The sequence below is a fragment of the Cherax quadricarinatus genome, unplaced genomic scaffold (assembly GCF_038502225.1).
Source record: "Cherax quadricarinatus isolate ZL_2023a unplaced genomic scaffold, ASM3850222v1 Contig851, whole genome shotgun sequence".
Classification (NCBI taxonomy): domain Eukaryota; kingdom Metazoa; phylum Arthropoda; class Malacostraca; order Decapoda; family Parastacidae; genus Cherax; species Cherax quadricarinatus.
This window is the reverse complement of record NW_027195877.1, coordinates 54,946-73,229: the sequence shown is the minus strand read 5'-3', so window position 1 is coordinate 73,229 and position 18,284 is coordinate 54,946. Positions and strand designations below refer to the sequence as shown.

Sequence of the window (18,284 nt, the reverse complement as noted above, 5' to 3'; positions counted from 1 at the left end):
CTAAATAATGATCCGATATATCAGTTGCCCCTCTATAAACATGTACATCCTGGAGCCTACCCATCAACCTTTTATCCACCAATACATAATCTAACGAACTACTTTCATTACGTGCTACATCATACCTTGTATATTTATTTATCCTCTTTTTCATAAAATATGTATTACTTATTACCAAATTTCTTTCTACACATAGCTCAATTAAAGGCTCCCCATTTACATTTACCCCTGGCACCCCAAATTTACCTACTACTCCCTCTATAACATTTTTACCCACTTTAGCATTGAAATCCCCAACCACCATTACTCTCACACTTGATTCAAAACTCCCCACGCATTCACTCAACATTTCCCAAAATCTCTCTCTCTCCTCTACACTTCTCTCTTCTCCAGGTGCATACACGCTTACTATAACCCACTTTTCACATCCAATCTTTATTTTGCTCCACATAATCCTTGAATTTATACATTTGTAGTCCCTCTTTTCCTGCCATAGCTTATCCTTCAACATTATTGGTACTCCTTCTTTAGCTCTAACTCTATTTGAAACCCCTGACCTAATCCCATTTATTCCTCTCCATTGAAACTCTCCCACCCAACAAGTTGGCCGTCTCCCACCGAGGCAGGGTGACCCAAAAAAGAAAGAAAATCCCCAAAAAGAAAATACTTTCATCATCATTCAACACTTTCACCACACTAGCACATTATCATTGTTTTTGCAGAGGTGCTCAGAATACACAGTTTAGAAGCATACACATATAAAGATACACAACATATCCCTCCAAACTGCCAATATCCCAAACCCCTTCTTTAAAGTGCAGGCATTGTACTTCCCATTTCCAGGACTCAAGTCCGACTATATGAAAACAACCGGTTTCCCTGAGTCCCTTCACTAAATATTACCCTGCTCACACTCCAACAGATCGTCAAGTCCCAAGTACCATTCGTCTCCATTCACTCCTATCTAACACGCTCACGCACGCTTGCTGGAAGTCCAAGCCCCTTGCCCACAAAACCTCCTTTACCCCCTCTCTCCATCTCTTTCGAGGACGACCCCTACTCTGCCTTCCTTCCCCTATAGATTTATATGCTTTCCATGTCATTCTACTTTGATCCATTCTCTCTAAATGACCAAACCACCTCAACCCCTCTTCTGCCCTCTGACTAATACTTTTATTAACTCCACACCTTTTCATAATTTCCACACTCCGAATTTTCTGCATAATATTTACACCACACATTGCCCTTAAACAGGACATCTCCATTGCCTCCAACTGTCTTCTCGCTGCTGCATTTACCACCCAAGCTTCACACCCATTTAAGAGTGTTGGTACTACTATACTTTCATACATTCCCTTCTTTGCCTCCATAGATAACATTTTTTGACTCCACATATAAGAACATAAGAACGAAGGAACACTGCAGCAGGCCTACTGGCCCATGCGAGGCAGGTCCAAGTCTCCCACCAGCTTAAGCCAATGCACCCAAACTAGTCAGGTCAGGTCACCTTGACTTAAGGGAGGAACACGGCAACCGACCTGGTAGCACAAGCTATCAGGTCCAACTCACACCCACCCACATCCACTCATGTATTTATCCAACCTATTTTTAAAGCTACACAACGTTCTGGCCTCTGTAACTGTACTCGGGAGTTTGTTCCACTCATCCACAACTCTATTACCAAACCAGTACTTTCCTATATCCTTCCTGAATCTGAGTTTTTCCAACTTAAAACCATTGCTGCGAGTCCTGTCTAGGCTAGATATTTTCAGCACACTATTTACATCCCCTTTATTTATTCCTGTCTTCCATTTATACGCCTCAATCATATCCCCCCTAATTCTACGTCTTTCTAGAGAGTGCAGATTCAGGGCCCTTAGTCTATCCTCATAGGGAAGGTTTCTGATACATGGGATCAACTTTGTCATCCTCCTTTGTACATTTTCCAGAGCATTTATATCCATTCTGTAATACGGTGACCAAAACTGTGCAGCATAATCTAAATGAGGCCTAACCAAGGATGTATAGAGTTGAAAAACAACCTGAGGACTCCTATTATTTATGCTTCTTGATATGAAGCCAAGGATTCTATTAGCTTTATTGCGAACACTTATGCACTGTTGTCTTGGTTTCAGATTACTGCTAACCAGAACTCCTAAATCTTTTTCGCAATCCGTAATATTAAGATCTACATTATTTAGTTTATATATGGCATGGTTATTGTCCTGTCCAACATTTAGAACTTTGCATTTGTCTATATTAAACTGCATCTGCCACCTCTCCGACCACTGCATCAGTCTATTCAAATCTTCCTGGAGTGCTCTAATGTCCTCGTCAGAATGAATTCGACGGCCTATTTTGGTGTCATCTGCAAACTTGCTGATGTCGCTCTTTATGCCCTCATCTATGTCGTTTATGTATATTGTGAACAGCAGGGGGCCCAACACTGACCCCTGTGGAACACCGCTCGTGACACTTCCCCACTCTGATTTCTCCCCATTTATGCAAACTCTCTGCTGCCTATTTGTCAACCATGCCTCTATCCAGGAAAAAATTTCTCCTCCTATTCCATGTGCCTTAATTTTCCTCAATAGTCTCTGATGTGGGACCTTGTCAAAAGCCTTACTGAAGTCCATATACACAATATCATATTCATTACCATGATCAACCTCCTCAAATACCTTAGTGAAAAAAGTTAATAAATTCGTAAGGCAGGAACGCCCCTTTGTAAAACCATGCTGAGATTCGTTGATTAATTTATGCTTTTCAAGGTGGCTACAAACTGCCTCGGCAATTATTGATTCCATAAATTTTCCCACTATGGAGGTTAGGCTTATTGGTCTATAGTTCGAAGCTAAGGACCTGTCACCTGCTTTGAAAATAGGTATCACATTTGCCATTTTCCACTTATCTGGCACCATGCCAGTTTGTAGTGATATGTTGAAAAGATTAGCCAAAGGTTTGCTAAGCTCCTCTTTACATTCCTTTGGAGCCCTTGCATACAGTTCATCAGGGCCTGGGGATTTGTTAGGTTTTAATTTATCTATTTGCCTAAGGACCATGTCACTTGTGACTCTAATCGTGCACAGTTTATTATCGTCCTGTTCCACATAATTTATCATTTCTGGAATATCGCTGGTATCCTCCTGTGTAAAAACTGAGAGGAAGTATGTGTTAAAACTTCTACACATTTCCTTATCACTGTCAGTGAGCTGACCCAAGGAACTTTTGAGTGGGCCTATCTTGTCCCTGATCTTACTTCTGTATACCTGAAAGAATCCTTTTGGGTTAGTCTTCGAATCTCTTGCACACCACTCATCTTTTTTCCCCCATCAATTCTATGATTAACCTCATCCTTCATAAATCCATCCGCCGACACGTCAACTCCCAAGTATCTGAAAACATTCACTTCTTCCATACTCCTCCTCCCCAATTTGATATCCAGTTTTTCTTTATCTAAATCATTTGATACCCTCATCGCCTTACTCTTTTCTATGTTCACTTTCAACTTTCTACCTTTACACACATTCCCAAACTCATCCACTAACCTTTGCAGTTTTTCTTTAGAATCTCCCATAAGCACAGTATCATCAGCAAAAAGTAACTGTGTCAATTCCCATTTTGATTTTCATTCCCCAAAATTTAATCCCACCCCTCTCCCGAACACCCTAGCATTTACTTCCTTTACAACCCCATCTATAAATATATTAAACAACCATGGTGACATTACACATCCCTGTCTAAGACCTACTTTTACTGGGAAGTAGTCTCCCTCTCTTCTACACACCCTAACCTGAGCCTCACTATCCTCATAAAAACTCTTTACAGCATTTAATAACTTACCACCTATTCCATATACTTGCAACATCTGCCACATTGCTCCTCTATCCACTCTATCATATGCCTTTTCTAAATCCATAAATGCAATAAAAACTTCCCTACCTTTATCTAAATACTGTTCACATATATGCTTCAATGTAAACACTTGATCTACACATCCCCTACCCACTCTGAATCCTCCTTGCTCATCCGCAATCCTACATTCTGTCTTACCTCTAATTCTTTCAATTATAACCCTACCGTACACTTTTCCTGGTATACTCAGTAAACTTATTCCTCTATAATTTTTACAGTCTCTTTTGTCCCCTTTCCCTTTATATAAAGGGACTATACATGCTCTCCGCCAATCCCTAGGTACCTTCCCCTCTTTCATACATTTATTAAACAAAAGTACCAACCACTCCAACACTATATCCCCCCCTGCTTTTAACATTTCTGTCATGATCCCATCAGTTCCAGCTGCTTTACCCCCTTTCATTCTACGTAATGCCTCACGTACCTCCCCCACACTTACATTCTGCTCTTCTTCACTCCTAAAAGATGGTATACCTCCCTGACCAGTGCATGAAATTACTGCCTCTCTTTCTTCCTTAACATTTAAAAGTTCCTCAAAATATTCTCGCCATCTACCTAATACCTCCATCTCCCCATCTACTAACTTCCCTACTCTGTTTTTAACTGACAAATCCATACTTTCCCTAGGCTTTCTTAACTTGTTTAACTCACTCCAAAATTTTTTCTTATTTTCATTAAAATTTCTTGACAGTGCCTCTCCCACTCTATCATCTGCTCTCCTTTTGCACTCTCTCACCACTCTCTTTACCTTTCTTTTATTCTCCATATACTCTGCTCTTCTTATAACACTTCTGCTTTGTAAAAACCTCTCATAAGCTACCTTTTTCTCTTTTATCACACCCTTTACTTCATCTTTCCACCAATCACTCCTCTTTCCTCCTGCCCCCACCCTCCTATAACCACAAACTTCTGCCCCACATTCTAATACTGCATTTTTAAAACTATTCCAACCCTCTTCAACCCCCCCACTACTCATCTTTGCAGTAGCCCACCTTTCTGCCAATAGTCGCTTATATCTCACCCTAACTTCCTCCTTCCTTAGTTTATACACTTTCACCTCCCTCTTACTTGTTGCCACCTTCCTCTTTTCCCATCTACCTCTTACTCTAACTGTAGCTACAACTAAATAATGATCCGATATATCAGTTGCCCCTCTATAAACATGTACATCCTGGAGCCTACCCATCAACCTTTTATCCACCAATACATAATCTAATAAACTACTTTCATTACGTGCTACATCATACCTTGTATATTTATTTATCCTCTTTTTCATAAAATATGTATTACTTATTACCAAATTTCTTTCTACACATAGCTCAATTAAAGGCTCCCCATTTACATTTACCCCTGGCACCCCAAATTTACCTACTACTCCCTCCATAACATTTTTACCCACTTTAGCATTGAAATCCCCAACCACCATTACTCTCACACTTGATTCAAAACTCCCCACACATTCACTCAACATTTCCCAAAATCTCTCTCTCTCCTCTACAATTCTCTCTTCTCCAGGTGCATACACGCTTATTATAACCCACTTTTCACATCCAATCTTTATTTTACTCCACATAATCCTTGAATTAATACATTTATAGTCCCTCTTTTCCTGCCATAGCTTATCCTTCAACATTATTGCTACTCCTTCTTTAGCTCTAACTCTATTTGAAACCCCTGACCTAATCCCATTTATTCCTCTCCGTTGAAACTCTCCCACCCCCTTCAGCTTTGTTTCACTTAAAGCCAGGACATCCAGCTTCTTCTCATTCATAACATCCACAATCATCTCTTTCTTATCATTTGCACAACATCCACGCACATTCAGACTTCCCACTTTGACAACTTTCTTCTTATTCTTTTTAGTAATCTTTACAGGAAAAGGGGTTACTGGCCCATTGTTCCCGGCATTTTAGTTGACTTTTACAACACGCATGGCTTACGGAGGAAAGATTCTTATTCCACTTCCCCATGGATATAAAAGGAAAAGTAATAAGACCAAGAACTATTAAGATAAAATGAAAGAAAACTCAGATGAGTGTGTATAAATAAATGTGTACATGTATATATATATATATATATATATATATATATATATATTTCTTCTTTCTTTCAACACACCGGCTGTATCCCACCGAGGCGGGGTGGCCCAAAAGAAAAAACTAGTTTCTCCTTTTAAATTTAGTAATATATACAGGAGGAGGGGTTACTAGCCCCTTGCTCCCGGCATTTTAGTCGCCTCCTACAACACGCATGCCTTACGGAGGAAGAATTCTGTTCCACTTTCCCATGGTGGTAAGAGAAAATAAACAAGAACAAGAACTAGTAAGAAAACATAAGAAAACCCAGAGGGGTGTTTATATGTATGCTTGTACATGTATGTGTAGTGTGACCTAAGTGTAAGTAGAAGTAGCAAGGTGTACCTGACACCTTGCATGTTTATAAGACAGAAAAATGGACACCAGCAATCCTACCTTCATGTAAAACAATTACAGGCTTTCGATTTACACTCACTTGGCAGGACGGTAGCACCTCCCTGGGTGGTTGCTGTTTACCAACCTACTACCTAGGATATATATATATATATATATATATATATATATATATATATATATATATATATATATGTATATATATATATATATATATATGTATATATATATAAATATATACATATATATATATAAATATATACATATATATATATAAATATATACATATATATATAAATATATATACAGTGGACCCCCGCATAGCGAACTTAATCCGTGCAAGAGGGCTGGTCGTTATGCGAAATGTTCGCTATGCGAATTAATTTTCCCCATAAGAAATAATGGAAATAAAATTAATCCGTGCAAGACACCCAAAAGTATGAAAAAAAAATTTTTTACCACAAAAAAATGTTAATTTTAGTACACACAAACTGAAAAAGGCATGCACAATTACATGACACTTACTTTTATTGAAGATCTGGTGATGGGATGGGAGGAGGGGAGAGAGAGTGTTAGTGTTTAGAAGGGGAATCCCCTTCCATTAGGACTTGAGGTAGCAAGTCCTTTTCTGGGGTTACTTCCCTTCTTCTTTTAATGCCACTAGGACCAGCTTCAGAGTCACTGGACTTCTTTCGCACAACATATCTGTCCATAGTGGCCTGTACCTCTCGTTCCTTTATGACTTTCCTAAAGTGTTTCACAACAGTGTCATTGTAATAGTCACCAGCACGGCTTGCAATAGCTGTGTGAGGGTGATTTTCATCAAAAAAGGTTTGCACTTCAAGCCATTTTGCACACATTTCCTTAATCTTTGAAGTAGGCAATTCCTTCAATTTCTCTCTCCCCTCCTCTGAACCAGTTTCCCCAGGTCTGGCCTCTTGCTCTTGAAGTTGATCTATCAGCTCATCAGTGGTTAGTTCTTCATTGTCCTCCTCCACCAACTCTTCCACATCCTCCCCACTAACCTCCAACCCCAAGGACTTCCCCAATTCCACAATTGATTCCTCAACTGGTATACTACTCCTCTCAGGGTTAGCCTCAAACCCTTCAAAATCCCTTTTGTCTACACATTCTGGCCACAGTTTCTTCCAAGCAGAGTTCAAGGTTCTCTTAGTCACTCCCTCCCAAGCCTTACCTATAAGGTTTACACAACTGAGGATATTAAAGTGATCCTTCCAAAACTCTTTTAGAGTCAATCCAGTGTCTGTGGTCACTTCAAAGCACTTTTGAAACAGAGCTTTTGTGTACAGTTTCTTGAAGTTGGAAATGACCTGCTGGTCCATGGGCTGCAGGAGAGGAGTGGTATTAAGAGGCAAAAACTTCACCTTAATGAAGCTCATGTCCCCATAAAGTCGCTCTGCCACGTCTGTAGGATGACCAGGGGCATTGTCTAACACCAGGAGGCACTTAAGGTCTAATTTCTTTTCAGTTAGGTAATCTTTCACATTGGGGGCAAATGCATGGTGTAACCAGTTATAGAAAAATTCCCTAGTGACCCATGCCTTACTGTTTGCCCTCCACAGCACACACAAATTATCCTTGAGGACATTCTTTTGCCTGAACGCTCTGGGAGTTTCAGAGTGATACACTAATAAAGGCTTAACTTTGCAATCACCAGTAGCATTGGCACACATGAGAAGAGTAAGCCTGTCTTTCATAGGCTTATGTCCTGGGAGTGCCTTTTCCTCCTGAGTAATGTAGGTCCTGCTTGGCATTTTCTTCCAGAACAGGCCTGTTTCATCACAATTAAACACTTGTTCAGGTTCCAGTCCTTCAGTTTCTATGTACTCCTTGAATTCATGCACATATTTTTCAGCCGCTTTGTGGTCCGAACTGGCAGCCTCACCATGCCGTATCACACTATGGATGCCACTACGCTTCTTAAATCTCTCAAACCAACCTTTGCTGGCCTTAAATTCACTTACATCATCACTAGTTGCAGGCATTTTTTTAATTAAATCGTCATGCAACTTCCTAGCCTTTTCACATATGATCGCTTGAGAGACGCTATCTCCTGCTAGCTGTTTTTCATTTATCCACACCAATAAGAGTCTCTCAACATCTTCCATCACTTGCGATCTTTGTTTCGAAAACACAGTTAAACCTTTGGCAACAACAGCTTCCTTGATTGCCGTTTTCTTGCCCACAATAGAAGCGATGGTTGATTTTGGTTTCTTGTACAACCTGACCAGGTCGGTGATACGTACTCCACTTTCATACTTATCAATGATTTCTTTCTTAATTTCAATGGGTATTCTTACCCTTTGAGGTGTAGGGTTGGCACTAGAAGCTTTCTTGGGGCCCATGGTCACTTATTTTCCACAAACAGCACCGAAAACACTGTAATAATACGAAATATTCCGAGTGTATGCTTGAATGTTACCGCGGAGGCTAGCTGGTAAACAATGGGACGGGCGGCACATGTGAGGCTGGCTGAGGGCCCACATTGGACGCGTCTCGAACGAAGTTCGCTGAGCGGGTTTTTGTCTACTATGCGGGGCAAAATTTTAGCGGACAAAGTGTTCGCTATGCGGAATGTTCGCTATGCAAGGCGTTCGCTATGCGGGGGTCCACTGTATATATATGTATATATATATATATTTTTTTTTTTTTTTTTTTTCAACAAGTCGGTCGTCTCCCACCGAGGCAGGGTGACCCAAAAAAAAGAAAGAAAATCCCCAAAAAGAAAATACTTTCATCATCATTCAACACTTTCACCACACTCACACATTATCACTGCTTTTGCAGAGGTGCTCAGAATATAACAGTTTAGAAGCATATACGTATAGAGATACACAACATATCCCTCCAAACTGCCAATATCCCAAACCCCTCCTTTAAAGTGCAGGCATTGTACTTCCCATTTCCAGGACTCAAGTCCGACTATATGAAAATAACCGGTTTCCCTGAATCCCTTCACTAAATATTACCCTGCTCACACTCCAACAGATCGTCAGGTCCCAAGTATCATTCGTCTCCATTCACTCCTATCTAACATGCTCATGCACGCTTGCTGGAAGTCCAAGCCCCTCACCCACAAAACCTCCTTTACCCCCTCTTTCCAACCCTTTCGAGGACAACCCCTACCCCTCTTTCCTTCCCCTATAGATTTATATGCTTTCCATGTCATTCTACTTTGATCCATTCTCTCTAAATGACCAAACCACGTCAACAACCCCTCTTCTGCCCTCTGACTAATGCTTTTATTAACTCCACACCTTCTCCTAATTTCCACACTCCGAATTTTCTGCATAATATTTACACCACACATTGCCCATAGACAGGACATATATATATATATATATATATATATATATATATATATATATATATATATATATATATATATATATATATATATATATATATATATATATATATATATATATATATATATATATATATATATATATATATATATATATATATATATATATATATATATATATATATATATATATATATATATATATATATATATATATATATATATATATATATATATATATAACTGGGATGCGATGCTTGAATGTGTGTGGATGTAGTGCGGATGGCAAGAAACAGATGATTGCTGATGTTATAAATGAAAAGAAGTTGGATGTCCTGGCCCTAAGCGAAACAAAGCTGAAGGGGGTAGGGGAGTTTCGGTGGGGGGAAGTAAATGGGATTAAATCTGGAGTATCTGAGAGAGTTAGAGCAAAGGAAGGGGTAGCAGTAATGTTGAAGGATCAGTTATGGAAGGAGAAAAGAGAATATGAATGTGTAAATTCAAGAATTATGTGGATTAAAGTAAAGGTTGGATGCGAAAAGTGGGTCATAATAAGCGTGTATGCACCTGGAGAAGTGAGGAATGCAGAGGAGAGAGATTTTGGGAGATGTTAAGTGAATGTATAGGAGCCTTTGAACCAAGTGAGAGAGTAATTGTGGTAGGGGACCTGAATGCTAAAGTAGGAGAAACTTTTTGAGAGGGTGTGGTAGGTAAGTTTGGGGTGCCAGGTGTAAATGATAATGGGAGCCCTTTGATTGAACTTTGTATAGAAAGGGGTTTAGTTATAGGTAATACATATTTTAAGATAAAGAGGATAAATAAGTATACAAGATATGATGTAGGGCGAAATGACAGTAGTTTGTTGGATTATGTATTGGTAGATAAAAGACTGTTGAGTAGACTTCAGGATGTACATGTTTATAGAGGGGCCACAGATATATCAGATCACTTTCTAGTTTTAGCTACACTGAGAGTAAAAGGTAGATGGGATACAAGGAGAATAGAAGCATCAGGGAAGAGAGAGGTGAAGGTTTATAAACTAAAAGAGGAGGCAGTTAGGGTAAGATATAAACAGCTATTGGAGGATAGATGGGCTAATGAGAGCATAGGCAATGGGGTCGAAGAGGTATGGGGTAGGTTTAAAAATGTAGTGTTAGAGTGTTCAGCAGAAGTTTGTGGTTACAGGAAAGTGGGTGCGGGAGGGAAGAGGAGCGATTGGTGGAATGATGATGTAAAGAGAGTAGTAAGGGAGAAAAAGTTAGCATATGAGAAGTTTTTACAAAGTAGAAGTGATGCAAGGAGGGAAGAGTATATGGAGAAAAAGAGAGAGGTTAAGAGAGTGGTGAAGCAATGTAAAAAGAGAGAGCAAATGAGTGAGTAGGTGAGATGTTATCAACAAATTTTGTTGAGAATAAAAAAAAGTTTTGGAGTGAGATTAACAAGTTAAGGAAGCCTAGAGAACAAATGGATTTGTCAGTTAAAAATAGGAGAGGAGAGTTATTAAATGGAGAGTTAGAGGTATTGGGAAGATGGAGGGAATATTTTGAGGAATTGTTAAATGTTGATGAAGATACTGAAGCTGTGATTTCGTGTATAGGGCAAGGAGGAATAACATCTTGTAGGAGTGAGGAAGAGCCAGTTGTGAGTGTGGGGGAAGTTCGTGAGGCAGTAGGTAAAATGAAAGTGGGTAAGGCAGCCGGGATTGATGGGATAAAGATAGAAATGTTAAAAGCAGGTGGGGATATAGTTTTGGAGTGGTTGGTGCAATTATTTAATAAATGTATTGAAGAGGGTAAGGTTCCTAGGGATTGCCAGAGAGCATGCATAGTTCCTTTGTATAAAGCGAATGGGACAAAAGAGAGTGCAAAAATTATAGGGGGATAAGTCTGTTGAGTATACCTGGTAAAGTGTATGGTAGAGTTATTGAAAAAATTAAGAGCAAGATGGAGAATAGGATAGCAGATGAACAAGGAGGCTTTAGGAAAGGTAGGGGGTGTGTGGACCAGGTGTTTACAGTGAAACATATAAGTGAACAGTATTTAGATAAGGCTAAAGAGGTCTTTGTGGCATTTATGGATTTGGAAAAGGCGTATGACAGGGTGGATAGGGAGGCAGTGTGGCAGATGTTGCAAGTGTATGGTGTAGGAGGTAGGTTACTGAAAGCAGTGAAGAGTTTTTATGAGGATAGTGAGGCTCAAGTTAGAGTATGTAGGAAAGAGGGAAATTTTTTCCCAGTAAAAGTAGGCCTTAGACAAGGATGTGTGATGTCACCGTGGTTGTTTAATTAATATATTTATAGATGGGGTTGTAAGAGAAGTAAATGCGAGGGTCTTGGCAAGAGGCGTGGAGTTAAAAGATAAAGAATCACACACAAAGTGGGAGTTGTCACAGCTGCTGTTTGCTGATGACACTGTGCTCTTGGGAGATTCTGAAGAGAAGCTGCAGAGATTGGTGGATGAATTTGGTAGGGTGTGCAAAAGAAGAAAATTAAAGGTGAATACAGGAAAGAGTAAGGTTATGAGGATAACAAAAAGATTAGGTGATGAAAGATTGGATATCAGATTGGAGGGAGAGAGTATGGAGGAGGTGAATGTATTCAGATATTTGGGAGTGGACATGTCAGCGGATGGGTCTATGAAAGATGAGGTGAATCATAGAATTGATGAGGGGAAAAGAGTGAGTGGTGCACTTAGGAGTCTGTGGAGACAAAGAACTTTGTCCTTGGAGGCAAAGAGGGGAATGTATGAGAGTATAGTTTTACCAACGCTCTTATATGGGTGTGAAGCGTGGGTGATGAATGTTGCAGCGAGGAGAAGGCTGGAGGCAGTAGAGATGTCATGTCTGAGGGCAATGTGTGGTGTGAATATAATGCAGAGAATTCGTAGTTTGGAAGTTAGGAGGAGGTGCGGGATTACCAAAACTGTTGTCCAGAGGGCTGAGGAAGGGTTGTTGAGGTGGTTCAGACATGTAGAGAGAATGGAGCGAAACAGAATGACTTCAAGAGTGTATCAGTCTGTAGTGGAAGGAAGGCGGGGTAGGGGTCGGCCTAGGAAAAGTTGGAGGGAGGGGGTAAAGGAGGTTTTGTGTGCGAGGGGCTTGGACTTCCAGCAGGCATGCGTGAGCGTGTTTGATAGGAGTGAATGGAGACAAATGGTTTTTAATACTTGACGTGCTGTTGGAGTGTGAGCAAAGTAACATTTATGAAGGGATTCAGGGAAACCGGCAGGCCGGACTTGAGTCCTGGAGATGGGAAGTACAGTGCCTGCACTCTGAAGGAGGGGTGTTAATGTTGCAGTTTAAAAACTGTAGTGTAAAGCACCCTTCTGGCAAGACAGTGATGGAGCGAATGATGGTGAAAGTGTTTCTTTTTCGGGCCACCCTGCCCTGGTGGGAAGCGGCCAGTGTGATAATAAATAAAAATATATATATATATATATATATATATATATATATATATATATATATATATATATATATATATATATATAATGTATATATGTGTATATATATACATACATACATATACATGTATGTATACAGTGGTCCCTCATTTATCGTATTTAATCCGTTCCTGTAGGTGCTACTATTATCGAAATCTACAATTTTCGAATCAATTTTCCCCATAAGAAATAATGTAAATACAATTAATCCGTTCCTGACACCCAGAAGTATTAAAACAAAAAAAAATTTTACTCGAAATATAGATATAGTACATAAACAATACAATGGGACATGATGAATGTAACATTAACAGCATAACACTTACCTTTATTGGCGATTGTAATTAGTGTATGGGAGACTGGAGGAGGAGAGAGATTGGATTATTTACAATTTGGAAGCGAATCCCCTTCCATCAACACCTCAGGTACCAATTGCTTTTCTGGGGTTACTTCTCTTCTCTGTTTCTTAATGCCACTAGAACCAGTTTGAGAGTCACTGGAGTCCTGTCTCACAAAATAACTGTCCAGAGAGCTCTGTTTCTGGCGTATCTTTAACACTTCCCTAAAATGGGGCATGACTTCGTCACTGTACATGTTGCCAACATGGCTTGCAACAGCCTTGTCAGGGTGATGTTTCTCCATAAATCTTTCCATCTTGCCCCACATTTCAAAAATCTCCTTAATTTCTGAAGAAGGCACCTTCTTCCGTCTCTCTTCCTTCTCCTCCGCAGCAAGATTCTGAGCTGCGATCTGTTGCTCTTGCTACTGAAGCTCTTGCAGCTCCTCAGTGGTGAGCTCTTCGTTATGGTCTTCCACTAACTCTTCCACATCCTCCAAACTCACATCCAACCCCATGGAACTCCCCAGTGTCACAATAGATTTAACAACAGACATAGGCTCATCATGGTCAGCCCCAAACCCTTCAAAATCCCTCTTGTCAACACAATCTGGCCACAGTTTTCTCCAAGCAGAGTTCAAAGTCCTGGTAGTCACTCCCTCCCAAGCCGTACCTATAAGGGTTATGCAATGGAGGATGCTGAAGTGTTCTCGCCAAAAATCTCTTAGGGTCAAGTGAGTGTCTGAGGTCACATTCAAGCACCTTTGAAACATTGCTTTGGTGTAGAGTTTTTTAAAATTTGCAATGACCTGCTGGTCCATGGGCTGGAGGAGAGGAGTGGTATTCGGGGGCAAGAACTTTACTGTGATGAACCCAAACTCCTCAAAAATTAGGTCATCCAAGTTTGGAGGATGAGCAGGTGCATTGTCCATTACTAGGAGGCACTTGAGATCCAATTTCTTTTCCAGGAGGTAATTCTTCACACTAGGGCCGAACACTTCATTGAACCACTCAACGAAAATTTCCCTCGTGACCCATGCCTTACTATTAGATTTCCAAAACACACAATTTACTCTTCATAACATTGTTTTTCCTGAGCACTCTGGGATTTTCAGAATGGTACACTAGTAACGGCTTCACTTTGAAATACCCATTAACATTAGCACAGAACATGAGTGTCAGCCTGTCTTTCATAGGCTTGTGTCCTGGCAGTGCCTTTTCCTCATGTGTAATGTAGGTCCTCTTTGGCATTTTTTTCCAAAAGAGGCCTGTTTCATCACAATTGAACACTTGTTCAGGTTTCAGTCCTCAAGCCTCTATGTACTCCTTGAATTCATGCACATATTTTTCAGCCACTTTGTGGTCCAAACTGGCAGCCTCACCATGCCTTACCACACTGTGTATGCCACTACAGTTCTTAAATCTCTCAAACCAACCTTTGCTGGCCTTAAATTCACTCACATCACCACTAGTTGCAGGCAATTTCTTTACCAGATCGTCGTGCAACTGCCTAGCCTTTTCACAAATAATCGTCGTCATAATACTCTCTCCTGCTAATTGTTTCTCGTTTATCCACACCAATAATAACTTCTCAACCTCTTCGAGTACTGGTGATCTCATTTTTGTCAGCATATTTACCCCCTTTGCAACAACAGCGTCCTTGATTTCCTTTTTCTTGGCCACGATGGAACATATGATTGTACAGGGTTTGTTATACATCCTGGCCAGTTCAGCCGCACTTAAGCCACTTTCATATTGTTCAATGATGTTTTTCTTAAATTCAGTCGTATTTCTCACCTTCTTTACCAAAGGCTTGGAACTAGGATCTTTCTTTGCAGCCATCGTAGCTTATTTAGTACTTGCAAGCAATAAAATGGATGGAATATTATGAAATATATCGTAGGAGCAAGTGAGGGGGCCGTCGCTCACTGGTAAACAATGCCACACTGGCTGGGAAGGGAGGCCGCCCCGGCTCACAGCGTGCATACGCTTCCCGGACGAACTACTATTCGCGAGTCAATCTACGATTAGCGAGCCCATGTTTATATGGAAATATCGCTATGATTTCCGAAATCTATGACTCTCGAGCCCTACGATTATAGAGGGACCACTGTATATACATTCCCAGGAAACCCTCCTCTTTTCTACATTTTGCAAGCTCCTGATCTGTTGATTGCAACATGAAAGGCCTAGAGCTATCATTCTACTCCCCCTGTGGTTGTTTTGCATCTTGTATCGCTTGGTTTGCGATATTTGCTTGATATATATACAGTAGGACCGCGCTTTACGGTGTTTCGCTTTACGGCGTTTCGCATTATGGCGCTCCGCTAATACGGTCATTTGAAATTATGACCAAAACTCGCTATACGGCTCCCCCCACCCGACTTTCTAATACGGTCACTGTGCCCCACCTGGTTTGTTTACATTCTCTGTGAGATCTGTAAGCACTAAGTCTCTTCATTATGTCCAGAAACTCCAATATTTCAAGTGTTTTTAAAAGTTATTTCATGTTTTATATGTACTCTGATAATTATATTTATGTATACCTGTACCTAAATAAACTTAAATATTGTGCTAGCATGCAGGTACACATTAAAATCAGTAATTCTCTTATATCTTGAGACGTCATATTAGTAATGATAATAATAATCACCGGGTCTCATTAAATGTCGTATATTACGTTAATATGCACATTTTAATTAAACCATATATGATATTTTTTCAAAATTATATAATAAACACAATGCATAACATATAAAGATGATAAATGCACCGCACAGTAGAATAAATAAACATAAATAGGAGATGTGGTAGCAGATGACTTGCACAAGTGACGCCATATTAGAAATGACAAAAATAATAATAATAATAATAATTATCACCGAGTCTCATTAAATGTCATATATTATGTTAATATACACATTTTCATTAATCCATCCATGATATTTTTTTCAAAAATTATATAATAAACACGATACATGACATAAAAGGATAAATACACCTCACAACAGAATAAATAAACATAACAACAACAACAACAACAACAACAACCACCACCTATATATAGCCATCCTGCTCCACTTCTGGTTAGTGTGACTTTGTAAATGGTCCAGGTCGGACCGAAACGCTGACGTAAGCTCCTCTCTTCTATGTGCGGGTTATTTGTGTATCCTTCCAGTCACGGTATTGTGCCTTTTTTTTTTATTTAAATAAACATAAATATGAGATGTGGTAGCCAGATAACTTGTACAAGTAACGGCAAGAATAACATTTTCTCTAGTCTAACAAAAGAGAAAATGTGTTACTGGGGGTAACAGTAGAAAATTATTCCTTTCGTATGTATGTAAGTAAGTTTATTCAGGTATACACAAATACAGTTACATAGATTATCATACATAGCAGCATATGTGTAGAGAACCCAGGATAGCCCCAAAAAAGTCAGAGTGACTTATTTCCATTGCCTTCACTCAGAGTGTCATTTCTTCTAAAAATGGTGTTACATGAGAATGGGAGTGTTCTTCTTTATATCAATGTAGAGACAACTTGTACACAATGTAACTTGTACACAAACCAGACGTGTACACTTTGTTTACAAAACTTGCCTTCGCCTGGTTTGTTTACATAACTCTGCGCCTGTCCCCTCTCATGCACTCATTCTCTCTCTCTCTCTCTCTCTCTCTCTCTCTCTCTCTCTCTCTCTCTCTCTCTCTCTCTCTCTCTCTCTCTCTCTCTCTCTCTCTCTCTCATTTATTCGTTTTATCTCCTTTACTCACCCCTGACCCTACATTAAGACTACAAATATTTTAAGGTAAGTAATGAGTGAACTGTATATACATTTTATCGCTCTGGGATGCTTAAATATCATAGAATATGTGTGTGGGTGGAATGGCCTGGTATGGTAGCCTGGCTGACTACTATACTTACCACACTTGATTTCTTACAATCAATACTACTTGTCTCACCCTAGATAAAGACTATAAATATTTTAAGTTAAATAATGAGTGCACTATGTGTGTATTGTAGTTTTTTATTGTTTTTTTGATGCCTAGTTCTATTGCTAACTTAATATATGTTAGTGTAAACTTGTTATCTAGTATTTGCATGCATTTATAAGGAACAAAAACTGTGTTCCACTTTACGGCGATTTCTGCTTTACGGCGGTAGCCTGGAACCTAACCTGCCGTATAAGTGGGGCCCTACTGTATATAAAAGTTTATTAAAGGTACTGCAGTATTTGCTTAAATGAAAGTTGTTTTTCAAATTCTTGGTAATATTTTAAGTGGTGTTTTTAAACCCTTAAATGGTCCAAACGTATATATAAGTTTTTTCAACATCTGAAAGTATGTAAAAAAATGCAGATCTTCTTTTTTGTTTTACATTTGAAAACGTGTAAAAAAACTTTTATCTACATTTTTTTTGTTATATTTGAAAATATGTAAAAAAAAGTAGATCTACTTTTGTAGCAATACGAATTTGAATGTCGATCTGTTTGGACCGTTTAAGGGTTAATGAGGAAAGTACTCACATGCTTACAGTAAGGAGCTGGTAATATTCCTCAGATCTCAGCTCAGTTCCCTGATCTGCCGCCGTTGTTGGACATAGAAAGGAACCTGAGTTTAGCGTTGGTGAACACCCATTTTTCCATTAGCTTGTCAATGCCCCTCTTGCCCTCCCAAGTGGAGGTGGGTGCTCTGCACTGTCGTCCAGGCAACCCCCTGCATCAGGTAAGTCAACCCCTGACCCAGGTCAGTTTTTAAGTCAATGGGGTACACTTATTTGTCTAGTGTTCAGTGTATGGCCCTGTCTCTGTCCACACACTTTGCATTTTGTGTCAC

General features: G+C 39.6%; 1 protein-coding gene across 1 annotated transcript in view; it reads left to right on the top strand.

The window, feature by feature from the left end:
- The window catches only part of LOC128691070 (UDP-glycosyltransferase UGT5), a gene marked incomplete at both ends in the record, with an annotated part of 122,776 nt that overhangs the window by 51,721 nt on the left and 52,771 nt on the right, over positions 1-18,284 (top strand). The window contains 1 exon segment of the mRNA XM_070080724.1: positions 18,009-18,173. Coding sequence (XP_069936825.1) covers positions 18,009-18,173 — 165 coding nt within the window.